Source organism: Apiospora kogelbergensis (genome assembly GCF_038363985.1).
Source record: "Apiospora kogelbergensis strain CBS 113332 chromosome Unknown utg000006l_segment0_segment0, whole genome shotgun sequence".
Classification (NCBI taxonomy): domain Eukaryota; kingdom Fungi; phylum Ascomycota; class Sordariomycetes; order Amphisphaeriales; family Apiosporaceae; genus Apiospora; species Apiospora kogelbergensis.
Genome location: NW_027117423.1, coordinates 3,843,276 through 3,860,787, shown reverse-complemented (window position 1 = coordinate 3,860,787; position 17,512 = coordinate 3,843,276). Strand labels below are relative to the sequence as shown.

Sequence of the window (17,512 nt, the reverse complement as noted above, 5' to 3'; positions counted from 1 at the left end):
GCAACTAACGTATCGTGCTGATAATGTCTTGATCCAGTGAACTATCCGTACGCCTAAATGTCCAGGAGAAGCGAATTTCTTTAACGCGTGTGCGTGGTAAAAGAGGAAAGGGAGACTGTGGCAGCCCAGGAGAAAACAATGCACCACAGCTTGCCTGAGTAATAGTAAGCTCGCAGCTACTCAATACATAGATGAACTTGCTGTGTGTTCTCAGCCAAGGGACTAGGTCACTCTGATTCATGCTTAGCTGACACAAAAAATTACCATTGGGACGCCGACGCTGTCATGGAGGAGGGCAGAAGATTTGGCCACGGTCAAAAGAGACGGGGCGGAGCCGAAGTAGCAGAAACTGGAAGTAAAATAAACTCTGCTGGGCTAGGATCTCCTGACGGTGTTCCATGTTGTGGCAGTATGGATGGGAGAAAGAGTGCGATCGTCGACCAGACCAACGGTCAGATTGCTGGGCAATGATAGAAATTACAGGCCCAGTGGAATGAACCACACAAGCAACAGTGGTGCGAAAGCAGTTATCTCGCCAGGCAAATGGATCCTGGCATTAACCCCTTGCACTTCGTCTCGTCTTGTGATTATTAGCAGGAGTATGGGGGCGAGTTGCTACCAGCAGGTACGATCTATTATTGACCGGGGACATGTCAATGCCAAATATGACCAAGGGATCTTGAGCAACAATGTTGCAGTTGTGGTCATGGAAAGGCAATGGGCTGAGGACACATAAGACTGAGGGACGGGCGGGAATTGTCATCATGAGAAAAAAAGGTGGAATGCAGATATTATTCCGGGAATCATCATCCATTTTTATGCCGAGAATACACCTTTCGTCGTCTATCTAGCTCTCTCATCGGGCCAGTGGTCATGTCGTAAACCTCGTAATAAGACGTCCGAAAACACTAGACCATGCCAGGCCGTGATGACAAATACCCTCGATTTGCCAGTAAACGTCTCGATTCCCATATCGAACCTGGCGAATGCAAGAACCGTACGCAGCCCAGGAGGAGTACTATGTAGACACCCGAAGAAAAACCCTAACGCCTATGGCAAGAGAGGTTGCTGTTTTTACTTGCGCATGGAGCTGGCGCGGCGCTTGCGGGACTCGGCCCGGAGGGTCTTGGCCTCGGCGACACGCTTGGCCAGGACGGCGGAGTACTCAGCCTATAGGGGATTTGTCAGTGTTATGTTCTTGTATTCGAAGTGCTTTGTGAGGGAGGAAAACATACGGCCTCATCCTTGACCTTCTCAGCCTGGCGGCGCTTCAGGGCGACTCGGTGGCGCTTGTGCTGCAGGCGCTGGGGAGTGACCAGGCGCTGGATCTTGGGGGCCTTGGTGTAAGGCTTCTTGCCCTCACCCTTGGGCTGGACCTCACGACGAATGACGTACTTGCGGACCTATATGTGTTGCCCAATTAGTATTGCTGTCTCTTTGTTTGTTGACTTCCTACATCTCAGTCTCTGCTCGGTGGTATACGATGCAGTGGCCTTTCAACCAGCAGCAGCAACAACGACCGGGCAGGCGACGACGATGTGTTGGAAACTTACATCGTCATCCTTGCTGAGGGAGAAGAAACGGCGAATCTTGGTGGCGCGCTTGGGGCCGAGGCGCTTGGGGTGGACGACGTCGGTGACACCGGGGATGTCGTTGTCTCCCTGCTTGACGATGGAGAGAGCGAGGACGGACAGGTCCATGCCGACGATGCAGCCACGGACGGACTTGCGCTTGCGCTCACCGGTGCGGCGGGGGCGGTAGCAGGAGTGGCCCTCGGACAGCAGAAGTCGGACACGGGTAGGGTGCATGACACCCTGCTTCATGGGGAAACCCTGCTTGTCGTTTCCACCGGTGATGCGGAAGATGTAGCCCTTGAACTCATCACCGAGGTTGTCGCCGGGGACTTCAGCGCCCATCTGTTCGAGGAAAGCACTGTCAGTACATGTCGGGTCGGTAGCAAACGGGAAAATCGCCAACGAGCGCGTTATTGGTGCTGTTTGATGTTCTGATCGGTTCGGTAGAAATAGCCCAGAGAATATTTCGTCCATCTCGAGATCCCATCACCCAGTACACCAATAACGCGGCTCGTCGGAAGATATTTTCGAGGGTTCAGATGGTCGGACGTACGCGCTTCTCCATGAAGTCACGGAGCTTTCTCTCATCCTCAATCTCGATGAGCTTCTGGCTGCCATTGGCAGGGTAAGAGATGTTCAACTTCATGTTGGCGGTCGATGTGGGTGAGTCGACTCGAGAGAAGCTGGGCTGGTCGGGGGGGGTTAGTACGATCGAGTGAAAGATTTCAGAGGTCGAAAGAAAAAGATCGTGACCAGAGCAATACACACTGAAATTGACAAAGTGGGTGTGGGCAGGGTGCGGGTGGGTTTGCGGCCACTTTCCACTGCAATTTTTCCAGACTCTCAGCAATTGTGTGGGAAAATGGCTGATAAGATTGGCCCAGCTTATTCCGGCCCGTGCGAGTGGTCGAAGCAAACGGTACGTATCTAGGGCTTTTGGGTGCACGGACTTCAAGCCAATCGAATGCATAATCGTTATCGGCTACAGACCACTAGTGCCTCGATAAGAAAGGTACCTTCAACTCCAGTCTCCCCTCGGTACGCCCACTTCATTGGTCAAGTGAATAATACTACGGACCGGATCCCTTCATGGATCAAGCAACAAGGCGACCTGAATGAATACATCAGGTGTATGTACTTCTTACATGTGATCCCTCTCAAGTCCGCTATTCCACGGCCAGTGAATTGAGGCGTGCAGTGCCACTCCGCATGCTCCCACGCCGCCAGCCATAATGGCGACCTCTGTCCAGCTATTTCCCCGGCCAGCCGCCGCCCCTGACAACGCCGATGTTGCTGTCGCCAACCCGCTCCCACCCCTGATCCAGACCCCGTCGGGCTTGGCGCTGCTGGAGCTGCAGGGCACCATCAACCTGCCTCACCACGACGGCGCCGAGGACGACAACAACAACGCCCCCGAGATCCCCATCGGGCGCGTCCAGTTCCCGGACTACCGCCCGGACGCCCTGGACCCCAAAAGCACCGCCTGGATGAAGCGCGTGCACATGTACGTCGGCCAGCACCAGCGCATGACGGGCGAGGTCAAGAAGCTGCCCCGGCCCATGGCCGTCATCCGGAAGCGAGCCGCCGCCGCCGTCACTGGAGGTGCGGATACGGAAATGACAGATGCTGCTTCCTCCAAAAAGGAGTCGTCAACCACTTCGGAGGATCTGGAGGTGGTGGAGATCATCAAGTACAAACTGGTCTTCTCGTCCCGGCCCGAGCCTGTTGGCTCTGGATGAGAGCTATGCAACGCCCCCCGTCAGGGAGGTTCCATGGAAACTAGACGAACTCGATTAGGCCATGCTGGATCAGTCACGTTGCGCACGTACGAGCCCCATCCGCATCAGAAACTCCCTTCCTGCCCAAGACCCGTTTCTTGGTGGGCCGAGAGAATGCCATCAAGATGCTCTATGGGCCGTCCTTTGGGTGTGTACTGAAGTAGACACTATGTAGCAATCACCCAGCGTAGGCTTGGAGTTGGGAAAATCACCAGATCGCCAGCACCTGGTCATGACTGCATAGAAGAACCAAAGACGTCTTCAATTCTGGGACCCAGGAACACGTCGTCAACCGCTGTCAGGTTCCTTAAGATATACGAATCCCAATTGACTCTATGCGATCATGCCGTGGTTTACTACATTTGGTATGAACTGCCATAGCCGTTAGCAACGACACATGAGTAATGAATGATAAGAGCACCCAATGATGACACATAATCCATACCTTGAGATCCAAATGCATTACTACATCTCTGTCATGGTAACTGATTTGTACTACTCAATGTCGCTGGCGTGTCTTTGTGGCCTGCCTGTCGTTCTCCCGAGGCTGTGCCACGAGACCGGGGTGCCGCTTCTCCATTCAAACCTCATAACATGGGATATCACATTCATCTACATGACACGAAGCGATTTGGGTATAAGGAATGCATTCGCCTCTATTGGGAAACTATAATCATGCCTATTTGGGGACGAAAGGGCAAAACCTAATCTACACCATGCAAATTGCAAAAACGGGGGGTTAAAAGTCGCCAAGCAGCAATGTCAACCAACGTCCAGCGGCCTGCACTCCGCTGACGTGGAATCATCGCATGCTCGCGTCCGTGCCCCTTCCCGTGTGAAAATGCTCAGAAGAAATGAAGAAGAAAAGCCAGTACCTAAGGTATGCTGCTCCTCGCCGCCTCCTATTGTTGCCCTGAATCTACTATGTCGTACAAAACAATACATCATTATCATGCGGCTTCGGTGATGCCACGTCCAAGGCCAACGTAGACCATGGTGGGGGGAGTGATCGCTGTTGCTTAAGCGAATCCGAAGTAGTCACTGCCAGCTGTGATGGCCTTGATGACTTGCGCGCGGAGGGTCTCGTAACTCTCATACTCAGGGAGGTCAAGCTCTGTTTATCAAATTAGCAACATGTCAGAATGTAGCGGCGAGTTGGTAAACTTACGGTTGAAGCATGTATGCGAGCTGGGCAGTCTGTCCTTGCTGCCATAGTCACGGTGAATGTTGAATCGGTTGATGCCGTTCATACCCTCAAGCTCCTTGAAGCCGTTCAGAGGCACTTTGCTTGTGCCCGTGACGAACTGCAGCAGCTTGGCCAACTCCTCCTTGTCGAAGGATCGGACTGCGCGCCAGAACCATTGGATCTGTTGGCTGGAAGGCGTGTAATTATGGTACTCGGTGTTGCTCTTCCAGTCGTCGACATCAATGTCTGGTAGACCAGAGATGAGGAGCTCGAGCTCCTGTTCATTGAAGATGGCAATGAGTTCTGCCGGGATGATCTCGTGGAAACCTAGAACACATTCAAAGTTAGCATGATGGGCTTGATGCGTCGGGCCAATAAATGAGAGGAATTCTTACCCTTCAGGAAATTCTCCATCTGCTCCTGCACCGACTTCAGCAGCTTGTGCTCAACGATCAGGCGAACATAGTCGTTCTTGTTCTCCTCCGTCACAGGGATATCGCGACCATCCTTGATGAGGTCAATAATCTTCGTCACACCAAATTCGTCGTCCTCGGCGGCGAACGACTCGGTGATAATATCAGTGATGTCGTTCTCCAGCATCCAAACGAGCGATTTGTAGTATTCGGGATCAAACGACTCCATGTCCTTGACTGACACAGGCTTGCTGAGAATCCTCTTGTACACTGCACGACTGAAGTAACAGTCGAGCAAGCGCCCTTCGTACAGGGCTTTTCCGATGACGCGGCCGATGAACTTGAAGAACATGAGATGTTCGTCGTTGACTTTACTGAGCTTGTTCGGGTGGAATGTCGTACGGTCGCTAGAGACGGGGATGAACAGAGCATAGTTGGGGTCGAACATCTGTCGTGACAAGACTTGAAACCATTCTCGGGTAACGCCACCGGCGTCGACACCCTCTTCGCCGTGGAAGCGGATGTTTAGCTTACCAAACTTCATTTCGTCGCCGCTCTTGAAGTATAATGATCTGAAAGAGTCGTGGAAGACATGCTCGCGGCGGACGGAAAGCTGCAAGGTGCCAAAGTTGCGGCCATTTGGAACCTGGCTGCGGTTGTGAACACTTCGGTTGAAATAGTTCCGTTTATTGTCGAACTCCAAAACCTTGGGGTTCTTGACGAGGTGCGAGAAGGTACCCTTCATAAGGGAAGGGTTGTTGCGTACGAGCTCGTTCAGGATGCGGCGATGTTCCTCGGTGAACTTGAAGAAAAGGCTAGCCATGTTCTGAGATTCGGGTGGCGGGCTCGACAACAGCATTTCCGAACCATCGCCCTGTGCCAGCGCCTCGGACGACGTTGTATCTTTGCAGACAACCATCAAAGCCTCAATGAGCGGCAAAAGGATGGTGGCCACATTGATAAGGCTCTCCCTTTGGCGAATCGCGCTTAAGCAGGCGCTCAGCCTATCCCACAGGGCATTGAAGGTGGTATTGCGGTAAAGAGTGGCGAGCAAATCCTGCTTCTTGGTCTCGTTGCTAGGCTCCGAATCATCTGATGACTCGGGCTTCTTCTGGGCGAAGAGATGATCCAGTGCCGTCAAGACCCGGAGAAGCTTGTTTTGGTCAGCAGCGCCAGGCGAGAACTTGGCCAACGCAACACCTTGGATTTCCGTGCCGGTAGATGCCTTCTCAATGTGAGGCAGCAGCTCGTCGAGGTGAACCACAATCTTCTCACTCAATACTCGTGCTTGGCGGGCAAGCTCTTCGCCGAATACGTCCATGGCACCAGGGATTATAGACAGGTTCTTGATAGCAGAAAGAGTCTCTTTGAAGGTCTTGGAGCTGCATTCTCGTGCCACGAAAATGTTGATGATGAGAGTAAGATTGTGCACCGGGATGACAGGCGGGACATATGTCTTGATCCGCTTCTGGATGAACTGCTTGCGTTCCTGCAGTTTTGTGATAGAGTCCTCTGTTGTCGTCTTGGTAGTCGCGTCATCAGTCTTGGTGGCTTCGGGATCAGGAGGCGCTGTTTGTGTAGCTGATGCATCGCTCGATTGGACTGTCGAAGTCTCAGGTTTGAGATCAGTGCTCGTTGTAGCAGCTTCCCCTGCCTCGGCTGTGGGGGCACTGGTAGGCTCGTTTTCCTTCTCCGCGATCTTCTTCTCCAAGTCCTTGATGGCTTCGGCGCCTTCCTTCAATTTCTTGTCGAGACTCAGTAGTGGGTAGGTTATTCTGCTAAGAACCAGAGAAAGGCTATCCATAATGGATGAACTCTCAACGACCAAGTCGCGGTCGAGCATGGCGAGGAGAGAGTTGATAGCGAACTTGTGAACCTTGGATTCCTTGCCCTTTCCTTTGCGGCTGAGGGTGCGTTTCAGCGTCAGGCCTACGGTTTCCTGCTCCGTGAGGAAGACAGCAGGGACGTGGACGTCTTCGGCAGCTAGATAGCAAAGAAGGTCCAAACATTGCTGTACGATCAGCACCGGTGAGGTCTCAGATCCGGAGTGTGTAAGCTGATTGGTGTTCAATCCCGTAAGGCTGCGCTTAAGGCTTTGGGGAGTTTTGCCGTCTTTTTCAGCCTTGGGTTGTCGGGCCTTGATAGAAAGCTGCGCAAAACTGCGTTCGACAGCATCGACGTCAGTCGTACCATCTTGAAGGATCTGCAGTAAAGTGCTGATGACTTCGAGGCGAGTCTGCTTGCTCTCGCAAATATCCTTGAAAACGTGTCTCAAGGAGCCCTCTAAAGATCCGCCCTTGACATTGATAAACATCAGGCGCAGCAAGGTAGCCACGCCGGACTTGTCCAACATCTGAGCGACAATTTTGCGTTGAGGCTTGGCGCTGGCTTCAGCAGTCTCGCCAGGCGGCTGACGCGGGTTCTCACGGCCAGATTCGTATATGTTAGTGATATCGCGCTGGCCACCAGCAGCACCACCACCACCGTGGTGGCGGACAAGCCGTCTAGCCTCCGCAGCCAGATCAGGTGGTAGTGAATCCATGATATCGGCACCTTGTTCCATGAGAACCTGCTCCCGAAGATCCTGAGGGAATGTCATCAAGATGCTTGCGGGGTCCATGTCTTGTGGAGCGGCCTCAAGACCGGGGGCTGCATTTTGTCTTCTCGCCTCGTCACGGTCACGACGACGTTGTTCCGCCCGTTCTTGCTGGACGATTTCTTGTCGGAGGTCTTCAGGGAGAGCGTCGAGGAACTCTTGGAATACTTCGCCCGGCTCTCCTTGGCGCCGTGGAGCATCCTCCCTAGCAGCAGAGCGACGTTGACTAATAGTCTGAGCAATAACCTCTTCTCGGAACTCTTCGGGCAGTGCTTCGAGGTAGTCAGCGTCGATACCCAACTCGGTGACATCGACCTGCTCTCCGCGAATAGTAGTGAGAACACGAGGTTGGTCACTCGCTGCTTCCACATGTGCATCGGCTGGAGAGTCACCTGTGGACTCCACGCCTTCCATAACATCATCTGTGGTGGGAACCTCATCTTCCTCTTTAGCCTCTGTTGCTGCTTGTGCTGCGAGTTCTGCCGCAGCTGCTTCAGCTCGTTCGCGTTCTTCGGCTTCGGCCTTCTCCTTTGCGGCCTTCTCCTCGGCTTCTTGGGCCTCTCTGGCTTCTCTAGCCTTGCGCTCTTCTTCTTCTCGCTTCTTGTGCTCTTCCTCAATTCTGCGCTTTACTTCAGCTTCCCTCTTTTTGTTTTCCTTTTCAGCTTCAATAGCAGGAGGAATAAGGTGTGAGAGCACCGCAAATTGGAGGCGGATGGCTTTGTCGTTAGTTGAAGCGCCAAAAATCATCTTCGCCTCATCCAACCACCTATCACTGGTGGTGTCGGTCGAGAACATTGCGGCGTGTGACGGCTCGTTGTAGGCTTCCCGGCGGCCTTCAGTTCCGCGAAGTTGATGGGGCAGAGGCAATGATAGTTCCTGAACTTCTCCGCCAGGGCCCTGGCTAGTGATTGAGAATTGCAGAGCATGATTTCCATGGCGGCTCCCAAGAGTTGAAGACAGCAGTTCATTGATGAACGAAATGGGACTCTCTCCGCGGCCAGCGCCGAGGAGACGAATCAAACGGCTTGGGTTTGGAGGTCGTGGGGATGCGTCTCGACCGATTTCGTTGGTGCGCCGGAGAAGAGGATTCAGTCCGTCTTCATTGCCACTGGGGCGGGTGGGATTCCGTGTATCTAAATAGTGAGATGGATGAGCCATCATTCGTGATAGGGTTGGGGTGTTTATTAATAAGGAATGTGGTAGCATACCACCCAAAGATGCCATGTGATCTCGGCCCATCAAAAATGGGAGAGGTGGGAAGTGATCCCGTAATCCATGTCGGTGACGAGGAGGTCCAGCAAAGAAGCCATCTCCACCGTGTTGTTCGAGAACCAACGCATCGAGTGGGAAAACTCCATGAGGTGGAGGCTCGTCTTGAACTCCAAAGTCAGCATGTCGTTGAATTTTATCACGAGATATAAACATAATGTCATCACTTACTGGGATACTCGTCAAAGCCGAAGTCGTCTTCGTCCATTTCATCCTCATCATCCTCGTCTTCTGTATCAAGTCAGTTTTCGTACTCGCAAATCGCGGGTTGATTTTGCGATGAGAAGAGCTGCTGTCTGGGAATATTGAGGCTGGCAAGAGGTGTTTTAAGGGCCACTTACCATCTTCATCCTCCTCGTCTTCACCACCATAGTTGTTACCAATGTTGTGGATCTCATCATGACCGTCATAGTCATCGTCGTGGCCTTCACCCATGTGCTGTTGCAACATTTGGCCCAGACGGCCACCGACGATACCACCGACATCGTCGAGACCATGGATCTGTGCTTCTTCGAGATCCTGAGCTTCTGCTTCATAGTCAATTTCGGGGACATCATCTTCCTCACCGTCGTCCACATCTTCATCTGACTCGCTTTCCCAGCCTGAAGCGCCGTCGTCTTCCACGGGGTTGCCATCGTCGTCCACGATGTGGATCCGGTCTTCGATGTCGCCCATATCTTCCGAATCCATGTCGTCGTCATCTTCGCTCATGTCGTCGTCGGAGTCGTCCATCTCATCGTCCTCGTCTTCGTCCTCGTCCTCCATAGTCACGTCGACGACAGCGAGATCTCCAGGCAAGCCTTCCATAGGTCCCATGCCTTCCACATCCTCATCTTCGTCGCTGACATTGTCTTCACCATCCAGGGATGGGTTGTCGTCGTACTCCATCTCATCGTCGTACTCGTCTTCGTACATCTCTTCATCGTCTATGTGTATGGTTAGTATGATATGCACAAATGGGTGAGTGAAAGAATCAAACAAACCGTCGTCTGAGCCTTCGGAGTAATCTTCCTCCATATCACGACCAGGTTCCATCATGCCTAGGGCAGAGTTTCTGTACAGATCTGGTGTCTCTTCGCGGTCATCTTCCATATCAGATATGGAGGTGGCAGACGCAATGTCATCTTCAACATCTTCCAGACTTGATGCAGCTGGAAGTATATTGGCATGGCTGAGCTGGATGGCTGTATGGGTAAGAGTTCGCAAGACGCGGAGAACAGACTTGATAGTCTTTTTGACTGGAGGGAACGCCAGATCGATGTCCGCGAGTGACGAGTTGAGAGCTGCAAGATAACCCTTCTCGTACATTAGACGCCTGAGCTGTGCCTGGGAGCGGTCTGGGGAAGGGTCAGGGTTGTTGCGGGAGCCAGCGGTTATGTCCTTCTCCTTGTCATCCACCATACTCTGCATGACCGTGGACAAATGTAGCATCTTGCCATATCTAGAATCGAAAGGCTCGTTGGAGGTATAGGCATCCTTGTAGGCTTTGAGAATTGTGTCAATGACAAATTTTCGCACGAACAACAAGTCGGGCTCTTCCTCATCGTATTCAAACTTCTCGCGGCTACGAGTGGCAGGCTTCTCAATAGTTTTGCCCACAAGCGCTACAAGAAGCTTCTGTGCCTGAGCAGCTGTAGCCATCTTTTTCTTGTCTGCCAAACTGTCCGCTGTACCATCGATGTTGCCCGCACAAAGGAGATCTGTCAGCAGGTAGTTCAGGACACTTGTGCGGGGTTTGATAGGGGTGTTGGTCTGCAGCGGAGCACTCCGCTTGAAGTTGATGAACTCGACTTTGGTGCGATTGTAACTCTGGAGAAGCTCGGTGAGGCACCGAAGCAGAAAACAGCGGTAAATGAAGATAGGGTGTTCGTCTGCCTTGAACGAGGCTTTGGGCTTCTTCTCCTTCTGGTCGGACGATTGCGCCTCAGATGATTCGCCTGCGCCTGGGGCCTTCGGTGCGGACGAAGGAGAAGCCGCAGAGTCCTTCACATCCTTGGGATCGCGGGGAGGTTCTTTGTCATCTACTTCACGGTAGTTCAGGAGCTCGCAGAGAAGGAAATGAATTACACCGTCAGGATTCTCGAGAATCGGGCGTTTTGTGTCATGGCCTGTCGGCTTGGTTGTATCCAAAACCTGCTTGTCACTTCCCTCAGTTGACGGTTTCACATCTTGAATTGAAAGACCCTCAGTGGCCCGGACTGTGGGGGCAACATCGTCCTTAGACACTTCCGCCTTCGGCTCCTTGAGCAGGACGTGCTGTCTTGGAGAGACTCCGTTCTCGCTAAAGGTCCAACGTTGGAGCTTCACCATCTCGTCCGTGACGCTCACAAAGAGCTTTGGGTCGCGAAGAGCCACATGGGAGAGTTGCCGAAGGTAGCCCGGGACATCAAGGGGACGTTGTCCGGTGCGAACTTTGTCGAACACAGCTCGGATTTCGCTCCTCATCAACTGCTTGATAATATCTTCGTCCTCAATGATGTGACGCAAGATAGTGAGGACATAAGTGGAGATACGATTCTCGCTCAGCCGAGCAGGCCCGAACCCTGAAAGCTGCTTGGTCATGACAAATAAGCGTTGGAGGTTCTTCTTGTCGCCAACCGTTTTCGCAGTCGTCCTGTTGCGTGTCAGGATAACGAGGATGCGCAACAGAGAAATGGCCATCGACTCGTCCTTCCCAACCCGTGGCAGTATTTCAAGAATGTTCTCTAGCAGTGTACCACGGTCGTCCTCATTGACAACCACATCACGAACCGGCCAGTTGAACGGTTCTATGGAATCGTCCTCGCTCGAAGGGGGTTTCCACTGCATGTCAGGCGGCTGTTCATCGTCGCTCAATAGAATCTCGAAGATGAGTAGGATGTAGGGGATCCAGGGAGGGAGGTCCTCAGTAGACGGCGCAGGTACTTGTAAGAAACGCAAGAACTCAGTGATGTTCTCTTTGAGAGAACTGATTGTAACACTGAAGAAACCTCGATCCTGCAGCAGCAGGGTAAGTAGATGGGCATAAGCTGCGATGCTGCGACCATTTGACTTCAGGTCGTCATCGGCGGCGAAGGACATAAGTGCATTGACCAGAGTCTCGCCAACATCTTGTTTCGCAGAATCGTCTGCCGACGGTTGCAGGACGACGGCTGTGATAAGCTCTGAGACTTCATATGATGAAGTTGGATGTGCTCTTATAATGTCGAGGCATCTTTCTATCAGCTTGTTGCGCAGTGTGGCTCGTTGTGCGTCAAGAATCTCCTTGGGTACAGGGACCTGACTGCCCGGTACTGGAGCCGCTGGACCTGCCGAGGGAGCCTGGGCTGGGCTTGTAGACGATGAAGCATCTGCGGTAGACGCTTGCGGGGCCGCCGGCGCGCTTGCAGCGCCTCCCTGATCTGCACCTGCCGCACCAAGCATTGATTGCTCCAAAAAGTCGCCAAGCGTTTCACCTTCCGCCCCTTCCAGCAAACCGGGAGGAAGATCCGATGGTAGATCAAGGACCATCTGCTCGTCTGAAGGGGCTTGTGAGGTCTCTGGGGCTAACAATGGGGGCATAGGCTCAACGAGTTCATCTGGCTTAGGGGCCTCTTCCGCCGGTACAGGGTTAGGAGACCCAGCCAGTTTTGCCTTATGCGCCTCACAGTACTCTTTAGCTGCTGTGTATTGGTTGTTGGATCGGAAGGCAGCTTCCTGTGCTAGGCCCTCCTCAAATCCAGCGTCTTTGAGCTGTGACACTGTAGACGCGCACGCAGTCCAGTTGAAAGGGACCGGTGTTGCTTTTAGGAGAGCAGGCGGCGGGCTCTTGTCAGTAGGTTTAGAGGCGTTTGCCTCAGAATCGCCCCGAGAGATCAACTTTAAGGTATCGATGATTTTGGCCAAAATAGGACTTGAGACCTTCTCAGCAAGATTCGATTCCCACAAGCCTCGCACGACTGGCAGGATTGTCAGTCGCAGTTCCACAAGAAGGTTAGAACTAACAGGAGTCTCAACCCTCCTGTCGCCGCTGCGAGCGAAAAAGCTGTAATGGGAAAGAGATTCATTGACCACCTTGTCGTTGACGATGACAGCATATATCTCGAGAATCTTCTTCATGACGACAAGTGCTTGCCGTGATGGTTCATCATCAGCACCCTCGGGGCGGTCTGCACAGATCTCATCAGAGCAGATTTGCAGCATCCTGTTGAGCTTCTCCAGGCCGCCTTGTTGCTTGAAGGCTACTAGGATAGGTGCAATGATCTGGACACCCTGACGATCAGAGTGTCTGCCTTCCAACTTTCGGTCGAGAAGCATTGCATAAACGGTGTGTAGAATTGTTACCCAGTAGTTGAAATAGAGAAGGCTTCTCTCGGAAACGTCCACTTGGCCCAAAACCGTATCCGCCAAACTGTTTGCCAGCTTAATGTGGCGATATCGAGGATACGAATCACGCTCAATGGTGCGATCCCCACGTCTTGAAAGGAGCGCCTTGCCAAGTGTCTGGAGAAGAGGGTACGTATTGGGCATCAATGACTGCAGCACCACCCTTAGAGTCTGGTAGTTTCGGAAACGTGGTGTCAACTGCTCGCTTTGGGAAGGCGCGTTCTCGGAACTCGTGCTGTTGACGGTAGGTACTATGGCAGAAGTCAAGACGTCAGGGGGAGCAGCCTCGTCTTCCTCGGTCACAAGTGGATCGGAGGCATTGCCTTGGCGGCGTGCAGCCGGGCCTGAACTCTTACTCCAGCTCTCGGGAACACTGCGCTCCACAGCCATGTTTTGCGAAATACCACTACGCAGGAGTGGTCCCAATGACTTCACTAAGAGGTCCCAGTAATCGTAAACGTTGACGGGGTGAAGGGTAATGGTTTGCGTTCGACTGGAGAATGGGAAGCATTGGTAGAGCACTCTCATCAGCGACTGTGTGTTTAGAAGCGCCTTGACTATCGAAGTGCCGCTTGCTATCTCTTGGCGGGCATCAATAGACAGCTCAGAAGAAACACTTAGGTCATCCTTCAAGAAGAAAGCAAAGTATGGCTCAAATCCAGATTTGTCCACCATAGGTTGTAGAACGTGGATTGTGTCCATGGTGCGTTTCAGAAGAGACGGCAGCCCAATGATCGGGGCGTACTCAATGAGCGTATAGATGACATTGTAAAGAGAACGGGCAGCCATAGAATCGCCAAAGTCGTGCGGGAGACTAGGTGACGTGCACAAATCCAAAAGATTCTCGATAGCACCACTCTGTATCAAGGGAGTTCTCAGCGACACGTTGGTGATATAGTTCGCGAGGAAATTGGCAGTCGCAAAGATGTAGGGTGTAATGGAGTTGTGGGGTGACATGTTTTCGTTTCTGCTGCGCGCGTTCCTCGTGAGAATGGACTCAGCGTCGAGCATCTCAATGTCTGCATCGTCCGTGGTAGGCGTGGCTTCAACCTTCTGTTTGCCTTTCTCTGCTTTTTCAGCAGCGGCCTGGGGGTCAGTGAGCAAGCTCGCATCCGCCACCATCTCTTTGCCGGTGTTGTCTGTCACTATGAGCCTCGAGCCCCAACCGGGCTCCTTCGACTTGGTTTCGCCGAGGTATGTGACGCGGGCGATCATGTCCAGGACAGCATTCGCTATTGCAGGCCGAAGATCTGGGTGGTGGCGCGCCAACTCATCAAAGCTCGTTCCAATGTTAGCTGCGATATCCAGGTCTCCTGCCATGACACGGACATGCTCCGGGCTCTCAAATATCTCGAAGAAGCTATCAAAAGCACGACAGGATACCACCATCTTGAGGCCATTATTATTGAGAGATATGGCGTTTAGTGTACTGGGAATAACGGTGATGGCGTCCGAGGAAGGGCGTATACCACGAGCAATAGGCACAGTACGAGAGGACTCCAGCATTTCCCGCGTAGGGGGTGAGGCCGATCGTCAGTCGTGATCGAAGTCGACGTCGCGGCCGGGACCGCGGCCGAAGCCGTAGAGTCGTCATCGACGGGCTCTGGCTGATCCGGCTCGCTATCTTCGGGGCGAGCTGGGGACTCAATGGCAACAGGTCGCCCGGTCAGGGCCTCAAGGAAGCATTGGATCAAGTTCGCTTCGGAAAGGGCTGAGAAACTGGTCGGGTCGTTGTTCAAAAAATCTGTCAAAATTGTAACTGCATGAGTCCAGACCAGAGAACCGAACTTCTCCACGTTCACGATGATTTCTCGGATACAGCCTAAGAATGCGGACTTATCCACCAGGTTGCGCAAAAGCCGGTCTGTGTTCCCTCCAAACGTAAACGCGTTGGTCATCATGTGGTGGATGAACTTGAGCAGCCATTTCAGGTTTTGCTGCTGATAGAATGGTATCTCATAATCGACTATCTGCGATCTGCAATCGGTAGGGGTGGCTTTGCCTTCCGCGACCATTTTCAAGGCCAAGTCCACTTCATGGGTGATGAGGTCCGTAACCGCATCAAGTCCATTGGCTGCAATGAGAGCTTGGAAGGCAGTCTGAACATTGTAAATCAAACTGTCAAGGAAGCCCACCAGAGTAGCATGGGTTCTCTCGGCGACATTGGAACGGATGGTAAGAACTTCGACAAGAATTTCGAGCAGACCAGCCGAGATGATTTCCGGTGTGGTACGAGACGAATTGTTGGTCATGGCCATGGTGATGTGCAACGTGAGCGAGAACAGGTTGTCACGCCATTCATCCTCGTCAGTCCACTGCTCGCCGGTATCATCTTCCCTCATTTCCGCAACAGCCTTCCTGATTACGTAGAGCAGCACACCGTGATTAACAGTAGCATTCAGCGCTGAGAATATATCGGGGATCTTGCTATGGAAGCCCGAGATGGCCTCCAAGAGAGACAGCGCGATTGCCTGTAATCCCGTCGGTACCTGTGGCGTTCCTTCGGGTGATGGGTGAATAAGTTCAGCAAGTTGGTATACCAGTTGGAAGCGGCGAGGCTCATCATGGTCATGCTTGAGAACTTTCTCGGTGAAGGGGGCCTCGAAATGGATGTATGCCAAGTTCTGTATGGCCAACAGGCGGGCTTTGAGGGCGCCTTGTCGTGCCTCGACGGTCCCTGTCAAAGCCTTTGCTATTCGCAGGCGGTTAAGGAACTCATACCTGGTATCCTTGGAAAGATCAGACGGCATCCGTTCGAGCAGTTTGTAAATTGGCGTTGACACAACGGTCGACTGGGGGATATCCAATGACTTCTGACCTGGAGTAGCAAACTCGTGGCTACCAAGCGCGGGAGAGCGTGTACTAGGAGACGGACTATCATCTGCCGCGGGCTGTCTAGCAGCGCGAGGGGTGGAATGAGGACCGCCGGCCGTGTTGCTTCTACGCAACGGGGTAGGTGTCGACGGCTGGGAGGCGTTTGCTCGTTCCGAGGGTCCGAAATTCTCGGTTGGCAGCGAGGAGTTAGTAGTAGGGTAGTACGATACTTTCACATCGCCCCATCCATTCCACCGCGCATCCGGGCCAGAGTCTGACGAGAATTCCGTAGAGCTAGGTTTCGCTATGGCGCAGAGATCATTGGCATACATGGAAGCGGTGTTCTTGAGGCCGCTACCGCCTTTCTTGCCCGAAGAAGAGATCGGCGTGGCTAACGGTTGCGGTTCTGTAGGCTTGATGATGGGGGTCTTGATGAACGGCTGAGCAAGCTGCTGTACGCGGTCGAGGTCGATGTTGTAGTGGTTCGTCAGAAGTGCCGAATTCACCTGGCGACTAGTCGGGTTCATTCGTTTCACCGAGGCTTGGTACCGCTGTGCGAGTTCAACTCCGACGCGAAGAGTGGCGCAAACGATGTTGAAATCAGTGCTGTTGAGCAGGTCATTCAGGTGTGAGCTGCTGGCATAGATGCTTCTGTTTCCACAGTGATCAAGCAACATTTGGGTGAACTTCAGAATGGCAACAATCAAAGAGCTATCACCGTCTTCCTTGAAACCCAGCTCAGCCAGCTTCCGTGTGTCCCACAGCCCAGCATCGTCTTTACTTGTCGAGTTCGCGCCAAGCAGAATGTCGCAGCCGAAGTCTCGGGACTGGGCTCCATCCTTAAGCTTATACACCGCACAGAAAGACTCCAACACGTCGTCGAATCGGTTTAGTAGCGGTATCCAATGGTAGAGATCACCTCTGGGAAAGGGCCATCTCGTCGGAAAGTTGGATAGATACTGGGGTAATTGAGGTAACGGCGTATCGGTTGCGGTTTGGACAAAGTTCTGGAGCCAAGGAGTCTGGGGCGCAATCAATGTTAGCAAGACGACAGAAGATGGGCACCTCGTCAGTGGCAATAGTGAAAAGGTTTGACTTACCAAGGTCTCCTTGTGCTTGGGCTGGATGGTCTTCGCGATCTTTCCCATGGTGAAGGCCGGGGCGGCGGTGCCGCATGAGAAGGTTTAACAATTATCCCCCTCCACCTACGTAAGGTCGAACGCCGAATAACAATTACTGAGGTCCACGCGATGGAGCATCCAGAATCCAGTCGGAAAATGGCTCCTCAAGTCCTTGAAGGAAGGTGCAGTCGCGAAAATGCAAGAGTCAATCAATCAACTTTTCCCTGGGTCCTATCTTTGGGTGCTGTTCAGCCTTGCGAAGATAGGGCTGACTGTTGGATGATGGTGCGGCAGTGACGTCAAAGTGGCCCGCAAACAGAAGGCGGGCTGTCGTCGGGTGAAAGAGTTGGGGTTTGGCGAGTACAAATTATCGTGGTTACAACGTGTGGTTTGGGTGGGGGAAATGGTGATCGGGGT

At 52.9% G+C, this 17,512-nt stretch overlaps 3 protein-coding genes across 3 annotated transcripts; 1 reads left to right on the top strand and 2 right to left on the bottom strand.

The window, feature by feature from the left end:
* Positions 1-1,074: 1,074 nt before the first annotated feature.
* PG998_010048 (40S ribosomal protein eS6) lies at positions 1,075-2,220 on the bottom strand (the record flags this gene model as incomplete). Its single annotated transcript, XM_066876864.1, has 4 exons — positions 1,075-1,170; positions 1,236-1,403; positions 1,554-1,916; positions 2,128-2,220. 4 exons carry the CDS (start codon positions 2,218-2,220, stop codon positions 1,075-1,077), a joined length of 720 nt encoding a protein of 239 aa, XP_066729020.1.
* A 586-nt stretch (positions 2,221-2,806) lies between these two features.
* PG998_010047 (chromosome transmission fidelity protein 8) lies at positions 2,807-3,313 on the top strand (the record flags this gene model as incomplete). Its single annotated transcript, XM_066876863.1, has 1 exon — positions 2,807-3,313. One exon carries the CDS (start codon positions 2,807-2,809, stop codon positions 3,311-3,313), a length of 507 nt encoding a protein of 168 aa, XP_066729019.1.
* A 1,058-nt stretch (positions 3,314-4,371) lies between these two features.
* Positions 4,372-17,245, bottom strand: PG998_010046 (uncharacterized protein; the record flags this gene model as incomplete). Its single annotated transcript, XM_066876862.1, has 9 exons — positions 17,075-17,245; positions 14,630-16,996; positions 9,800-14,549; positions 9,158-9,742; positions 8,988-9,047; positions 8,756-8,920; positions 4,934-8,680; positions 4,521-4,865; positions 4,372-4,466 (listed from the first exon to the last, which is right to left on the bottom strand). The coding sequence occupies exons 1-9, from the start codon at positions 17,120-17,122 to the stop codon at positions 4,372-4,374; spliced, it is 12,162 nt and encodes a 4,053-aa protein (XP_066729018.1). The 5' UTR covers positions 17,123-17,245.
* Positions 17,246-17,512: the final 267 nt, after the last annotated feature.